The sequence below is a fragment of the Juglans regia genome, chromosome 1, assembly GCF_001411555.2.
Source record: "Juglans regia cultivar Chandler chromosome 1, Walnut 2.0, whole genome shotgun sequence".
In the NCBI taxonomy this organism is placed as follows: domain Eukaryota; kingdom Viridiplantae; phylum Streptophyta; class Magnoliopsida; order Fagales; family Juglandaceae; genus Juglans; species Juglans regia.
This window is the reverse complement of record NC_049901.1, coordinates 31,373,989-31,381,992: the sequence shown is the minus strand read 5'-3', so window position 1 is coordinate 31,381,992 and position 8,004 is coordinate 31,373,989. Positions and strand designations below refer to the sequence as shown.

General features: G+C 31.9%; 1 protein-coding gene across 1 annotated transcript; it reads right to left on the bottom strand.

Annotated features, from left to right (window-relative positions):
• Positions 1–1,728: 1,728 nt before the first annotated feature.
• LOC118349057 (polyamine oxidase 3-like) lies at positions 1,729–5,529 on the bottom strand. Its single transcript, XM_035692556.1, has 7 exons — positions 5,039–5,529; positions 4,417–4,517; positions 3,629–3,717; positions 3,424–3,537; positions 2,310–2,397; positions 2,061–2,146; positions 1,729–1,960 (listed from the first exon to the last, which is right to left on the bottom strand). The coding sequence occupies exons 1-7, from the start codon at positions 5,079–5,081 to the stop codon at positions 1,744–1,746; spliced, it is 738 nt and encodes a 245-aa protein (XP_035548449.1). The 5' UTR covers positions 5,082–5,529; the 3' UTR covers positions 1,729–1,743.
• Positions 5,530–8,004: the final 2,475 nt, after the last annotated feature.

Genomic DNA, 8,004 nt, shown 5'->3' with positions numbered 1-8,004 from the left:
TGGGCAATGAGGAGCATGAAATTATCTCATCTTTTTTTTGTCGATGACACTTTGATTTTCAGTGAGCCCAACCAAGAACATATTCGATCATTGAGAGCATTGTTGTTATGTTTTGAAGTTGTTTCGGGTCTCAAGATTAACCTAAACAAGTCTGAAATTGTATCTATGCGTGTCGTAGGTAATATTTTGGAGTGTAAGATTGCTGAAGTATCTTGGTCTTCCCTTGGGGGCTCCTCACAAATCTGTTTTGATATGGAATGGAGTGATTGAGAAGATTGAGAGAATATTGGCTGGATGGAAAAGGTTATATTTGTCTAAATGGGGCATAATTACTTTGATAAAGAGTACATTGACTAATCTTTCTACGTATTTTCTCCCACTTTTCCCTTTGCCGGCTGGGGTTGCTAGAAGAATTCAGAAAATTTATCGTAATTTCTTATGGGGAGGAATAGAAGAATAAAAGAAATTTCATTTGATTAGTTAGAATAAGGTTTGTCAACCGGTTTCTTGTGGAGGATTGGAGGTGAGAAATTTGAAGTTGTTTAATAAAGCACTCCTTGGAAAATGGCTTTGGAGATATCATAAAGAGATAGATGCTTTATGAAAGAATGTTGTTGTTAAATATGTGAGTGGGTGGGGGGATTGGTGTTCTAATAAAGTTAGAGATGCGTATTGGGTGAGTTTATGGAAGTTTATTATGAAGGTTGGGGGAGTACTCTAAACATATTAAATTTAAGGTGGGAGAAGGGAAGAAGATTCTCTTTTCGCATGACATTTTGTGTGAGGAATCAATTCTTAAATCAGATTTTCCATCTCTTTACAAGATTGCAAGAGATCAAAATGTTGTTGTGGCAGATTATCGTCAATGAAAGGATAATAATATTCTATGGAATATTGACTTTATTAGAGATGCAAATGACTCGAAAGTAAATGTTGTTTTAGATTTTTTGGGAAGAATTTATAATTCAAAAATGATGCAAGGAAGAGAGGATAGGCTATGGTGGGATCATGCTAAAAATTTTAAGTTTTCAATCAGTTCTTTTTATAAGGTGCTTAATTGTCATTCTGGCTGTGCATTCCCCTGGAAAAGCATTTGGAGGGTGAAGTTACCTACTAAGGTGGTGTTCTTCAGTTGGGTGGTTGCTCTAGGGAAAGTATTGGTCACGGATAACCTTAGAAAACATGGTTTGTGTATAGCTCATTGGTGTGTCATATGCAAGAAGTATGATAAATCTGTTAATCATCTTTTTTTTACATTGTGAGGTAGCAAAGTCTTTGTGGAACGAGGTCATTGGTTGGATAGGTTTATATTGGGTGATGTCTAAGGAAGTCGTGGATCTTCTTGCTTGTTGGCGTGGTTTCAAGGCAAGGACATGTGTTGCTGCCAGATGGAGAATGATTCATTTGTGTTTAATGTGATGTTTATAGCTGGAAAGAAATGAAATATGTTTTGAAGAAAAAGAGCGTTCTTTAGAAGATCATCAAACTTTTTTCTTTTCTACTTTGAGTTTGTGGGCTAAGATCTTTGTAAGGAATGACGATAATGTACTGAATTTGTTTCTGTCTTAGTTTCCTGCTTTCTAGAGTATAGTAGGTATTTCTTTTGTACATCCTGTGTACTTGGACTATGCCTATTCTTGTTAATAAAATTCTTATTAATTAAAAAAAAAAGTATTTAACTCATTTTCAAGTTCCCAACATAAGAAATTATCATAATGCAAACCTATATTCTAGCGTCTACCACTATAGACTTCTTGTTTCACCATTCATCTTGAAAATGGTAAAATTCCCCATAATGCTACGTATAGACTTCAAGCAGTCCTGCAATATATAAATTTCTGGCATACAGAAACTTGCCTGATCCCAACATTTTAGTGAGATGGTCTCAGCATCCGCAGCAAACCAGCCTTCCATTCTACATAAATACCACTGAAGAACATTATAAGCAAGCCCCTCCAACCTGTTGCATGCAAGGGAAAATTTAGGTAAACCAGTTCTTGACTATCAATTAACACAAAAATAAAACTACGAATTGTATTATGCAAGCATGTTGATGAAACCTCAATTCTGGCCTCTTTTCAAAAACAATTGAGAAAGCACGGAATATGGACATGTCTTCGCTTGATTCCTCTCTTATTTTATCCGTCTACATTTAAGAATGAAAATATCAAGTCAATGAATGTCCATAGCGAGACAGAATAAATATTAGAAGCACCAGACATGACTTGGATGAAATTCGAATTATAAATCTCAAAATCGATAAAACTAGAAAACTAAAATTGAATAATGAAAAATAAAATATCACTTGCCTCCTTTAAAATACTCTCGAATGCTTCACCAACTTTAGTAACTAATTCCTGAGGAACTTGATTTCCATCCATATCAAAGAGCGCATAGCTGCAGAGAACATATGATATATAAAACCAAAAAAATTATCCATTAAATAATACTCAAAAACAAGCAAACTGAGTTTAGGAAATTCCAGCTACACTGGAGGACATGTCGAAAAATAAAAGTCAATATATGTTACAGATGCAATCTATACAAGAAGATATTCTGAAGGAGTGAATTGATAACATAAGAAGCTTTGTTCCATGATTTTGTCCTTTTAACAATTATTTATGCTATGATTGCCAGAGATTTAAATAATTCGCAACCGCCTGCACAAGAACCACACTCGCTAAATTCACACAGAGCTAGCCAAAGGGAATCCACAAGATATTGTATACCCACTTCGGTATCTGCCATTACTTATCCTCACCAAAAAAAAAAATAGCTATCCACAACCACATACAACACATTTGAATGTATCCTTTGTATTTCGTTGCGTTTCAGTTTATTGCCGGCAGCAGTTTGAAAGATGGACTTACATTTACATAGCAATACACCATAATAGAACAAGCAAACAAATACGCCAAAAATATATAAGAAACAAATATGGCTGAAAATTTTTAAAATGCATGAGAACCTTGCCTTATTCAAAATTAAGGCAATTGAATTATTTCAGCTTGACATACATTCTAATAGGTAAAGAGAAATAGCTGACATATCCACGTACCGGAGATAAAAAATAACTCAAAAATTACAATATATATAAAAAATAACAGGATTGAAACCATGTATGCATTAGAACGTAGGAATAGTCTTTATTTGCTTCAGCAATAAGGGGATCCAGTCACTACTCTAAATGGGTATTTTAAACCTTACAAACAGGATGAAATGACGAAGTTAGAGCTTTTAAATAGCAGGAATTCATGCAAGTTGGTAGAAAGAATAGATTTTTTTATAATATGGAATCTGAGCAATGCGAGGCCCTTTAAACCCTCCTCTAGGAAGTAAACCCTGTTTAGAAGAATTCAAATATTTGCACATCTATCAGGGAAAAAAAAATCACACATCAAAAGCAGCAAAATAAATACTAACCTCTCCAAATCATGATCATAAAGCACAGAGTTGTCCCCACTAGTACGGTATAAGGGTAGTCCTAATCTCCCAATCAATGGTGCCAAGGGATTCTCTTTGCACACTCCATGCAACCTACGGCATCACGCCAATATGTCAAGTTTCGACATTAATATATGGGCACTCTCAAATATCTAATAAGGAACATATTTACAAAAAAATTTACCATGATGCACCCAAGTCAACTGGAAAACCAAAGGTGTAATCTGTATAAACGCGACCACCAATCCTATCCCGTGATTCCAACAAGACAACCTGGACACACACAAAAAAATCAAGCAAAAATAAAAGGATGCATGGATGCATCTTATCAAATCAAAGTACAATTAATAGCAACATAGATTCATCCATCACGGTGGAGAAAAAAATATATCTTGCCACATCAAAGTACAATGATACTCTCTCACACTCACACTCATCCATCCAGCCAGACTGCAAGTGACAGGTAGCACATATAATATCAGTATTAGCTACTTATTTAGCATGCATAGACAAAGTGGACTAAGCTTAACTACGTTGGACTTCTCCAAATTTAAAGTGAGACCAACCTAAATTAACAGCAAGTATATATCAGCTCCACACTGGCATATAATTGCATATTATAAGTGCCTTTTGGCAGTAGATCACCTAGCAGTTTGCTTAAACCATATTGCCCACCAAATATAGTACACGAACTATGACTGAAGAGTCTTAGCTCTAACTAAACCCAACAATGTGCTAATTTCAAATAACTTTGGGTCAGCCTCATATTTATCATTTTTCTATAAAGTAGGGCCAACCCAAAAGTAGCTTTTTCCTCAACATCTATGATTTCAAAAATCTGGCTGCTTTTGGGCAGGGAGTTGGTTAAGAGCCGATCAAACCCAAGTAAACATCGAAGTTTACTTGAAACGAGGCATCACGAAACAATGGTTATCATCCACAATAGCACTTAACACGTTATACTCAGAACACCTGAAACGAGGCATCATGAAGAGCACGGGCAGCTGCAATTCCAGCCATACCGCCGCCAATGACAATGACAGATGGCTTCCTCTCGACATTTGAGCAGAGACCTACAAAGAAAATGAACGAATTCAGATTAATGAAGCCATCCAAAACGGCTCGACTAATACCAATTGAAAGCACATCGAAGTTTCCTTGCCACAATCAACACAATTAAATTAATTTTCCTTTTTCATTTGTCCAAACAGCATTTTTTTTTTTATAACCTAACTTTTTCCTTAATTTAAAGTTTATTTTCCCCTTTTTGTATTTTCAAAGTCCAAAGAGCACCTAAGCTAATAGTTCATAATAAAATGAGTGATTAATAATTTCAGAAGCTAGAGAACAGCATAACTCAGCAACATCAATAATAAAATTAAAAATAAAAAACAAAAAACGTATATACCAGTCAAGACATACTCCCTAGCAAATGTAGCGATCATTACAGTAATAATAGGATTTTCTTTCCCTGTAATTTTTTACTTTAAAGGCAACAACAAATTCGTATTAAAAATAAAAACAAACAACGAAAGGTCAAGAGAGAGCGAGGGAGTCGTACGGTCAAGAAACTGTAAAAATTACAAAAGCAAACCTCTGCGCAATTGGGGATTACTCTTGGTGCCTACAGACTCCATTTCGCAGCGACAATCGGCGATCGACAACAAGACAATTATTTAATCTGTTACTATGACTATTACTAATGCTAATAATAGAGGATAAAGGATCCAGACGTTTTTTCTCGAAATTAAAGAGGGAAGGAGGCAATTGAGGCGAGTAATGAAGAATAAAAATTAAGAGACACGTTATAAAATGATTGGAATTCGAAGAAGAATTCGAATAATTCAATAAGAAACCCGGCTTCCCAAACCAGCTCATACAGTTTTCTCTCTCTCCCCCTTATAGTTTCGAAAAATTACACGGATTTCCAAAACCCTATCGCCGATTTTAGGTCGATGAGAGAAGAAAATGCGAGGGTTTTGGATGTGCTTTTAGAGCAATAGAGAAAATATCTGGGATTTGATCTGTTTGGAGAAAAAGTGGACAGATTTGGTGCAGAACGGAAAGGGGCGACAGAACTGCGTAATGTTGTTTTTATGCCTCTGTATCCGAGCTTCCCGGTTGTTTTATAGAGAAAAGGCGACGCGGATTAGCAAATCTGGTACACGCTAGCGTAGGGAAAAAGCTAATACTCGCTGGATTCGGGATGCACGTGTCCATGTCGTTTGGTTTACTTGAGCAGGTTTTTTAATTTAATTTCGAGAAAAGGACAGTATTTGGGTGTACTACAGTCTACATCGGATTTTTATCTTTTTTTTAAAAAAAATTAATTTTTTAAATATTCTTAACATTTAAAAAATTAAAAAATTATAAATTTTTTAACAATCACTTTTTTAACTATTAAAAAAAATTAAACACATTTGAGAGGATTATTTTCTTTTCAGAAAACTTATTAAGGCGGTTTGAAAATCCTATTGAATTAAGATCAATTTAATTTAATTTAATTTTAAATATGCATATAAATGGATTTTTATCTTTTTTCAAAAAATATTTAAATATTTTTAACCATTAACAAGATTATAAATTTATTAACAATCACTTTTTTAACTATTAAAAAAAATTAAACACATTTGAGAAGATTATTTTTGTTTCAAAAAACTTATTAAGGCCATTTGGAATCCAACTGAAACTAATTTAATTTTAAATTAAATTTAACATCTAAATATTTAACTCTCAAATCATTAAATTCATCTGAATTTAAAATTATTTTACACGTAAAAATCATAATTTTTTTAACTCAATATATTTTTACATATGAAACTCATAACATGTTTCAACTTTTTATAAATTTATTTATCTTAATATTTAAATCCATTTAAACTAATTTTAAATAATCTCATAAAGCTCATTCCATCACTTTAATTTATAATAATTCATAAACAATTCAATTTATATCAATTCAATTCAAATCCATCCAAAAGTGGTTGCGGTTTGGTGAGATTTCTCGCTTTTACGAAGCCCTTCTTAATTTTCAATTTCTAGTCGAATTTTTCGTACGAAGTTTGTCCCGTCCGTCCGATTCAGCTGTCAGTCTGGATGAAAACCATTACGCTACACGACACGTGTGGTTTCTCTTTTTCCGGCTAGGTTGAATTATTAGAATGCCGGTGGTCCAGGTCCATGCAAACAATATGACGGTAATACCCTTTAAAAGTAAGTTCTGAGTACTGACCACTACGAATCTAGAAGTTTCGCCAATTGGTTTCGATTTGCATCTTCTCCTCGATGGAATAATTCTATACATTATATTCCATGCATTATATTCTTATTATGTAATTATTTTCTGTTGATATTATATTATTCTTTATTTAATTTTTTTTATCTGTATCAAATTTCGGATAGGAAATTTTAAGAAGTTCTATAAAAAAAACCTTAAAGGTTACATCAAATTTAATTGTTTGAAGGATGGTGATGATGTGCAAATTCAATAAAATTAGGAGCATCGGGTGCAAATGGGCTTTTTTTATTGTACTCTGTGATGCAATTTAATAAATGTAAAGTAATTCTATTTGAAAATTTTTTGTAACATAATTTAATTTATAAAATTTAAAATTTATTTTTTAAATTAAATTATGCAGCGTAAATGGTATGTGGTGTAAAAATTATAAAATAAAATTATTGATAAATAAGAAATAATAATTTGGGAGCACATAAAAAAATTGAGTTTTATTACTCATCATCCTCACACACTATACATCTTTTTTTTTTTAATTTTTTTCAAGATTTTTTTCTTTTATTCTTCTTAAACTTATTGAATTCTTCTACTCATCATCTATATACTATATATTTAATAAGAGAAAAAAATTAAAAAATATATATCTCTATATATATATAGAGCCTATGAAATAGAATTTTCTTGTTTTAACAGAAATTTATTGTTTTAACGGAATATGCTAATTTTCATTAACTTTCCCTCTGTTTGTAATAATTACAGAACATAGGAATATAATTGTATTTTCCTTTACATTCTATTTGTGACGACTTTTATGACTTTTGTTGATTTTTATTCCACTATTAATATCTTTAAATATGTTAATAAAGCAGATTTATTATAATAATAAATCATGGATTCAATTTCCAATTTGAAAATACGTTATAATGGAAAAACAGATTTATGTAGATTTGTCTTTTCGTATTCATTATAATAGGAAATCATTATAATAATTTACAAATAGCATATTTTTTAATAGCTTTTAAGATATATATTGGGAATATATATAGAATGATAAGAGGTAGGAATAGAGGCAGAACGATGAAATTATTAATTATTGTGAGGATCGAAAATCGAAAAGCAAAAACAGTACATGTATTTTTTAACAATAAAAATATGATTCATATTATATAAATATATAGTGCATGTATCTTTTTATTACAATATTATTAACTCTATTATTAAATCTAAAATTTTGTGGAGCCAACCAATTAAGAAACAAATTTTTTATAAAAAATCTGTTAATTTACTATTAATTATTTCTTATGGAAATATTATATTTCCTATTC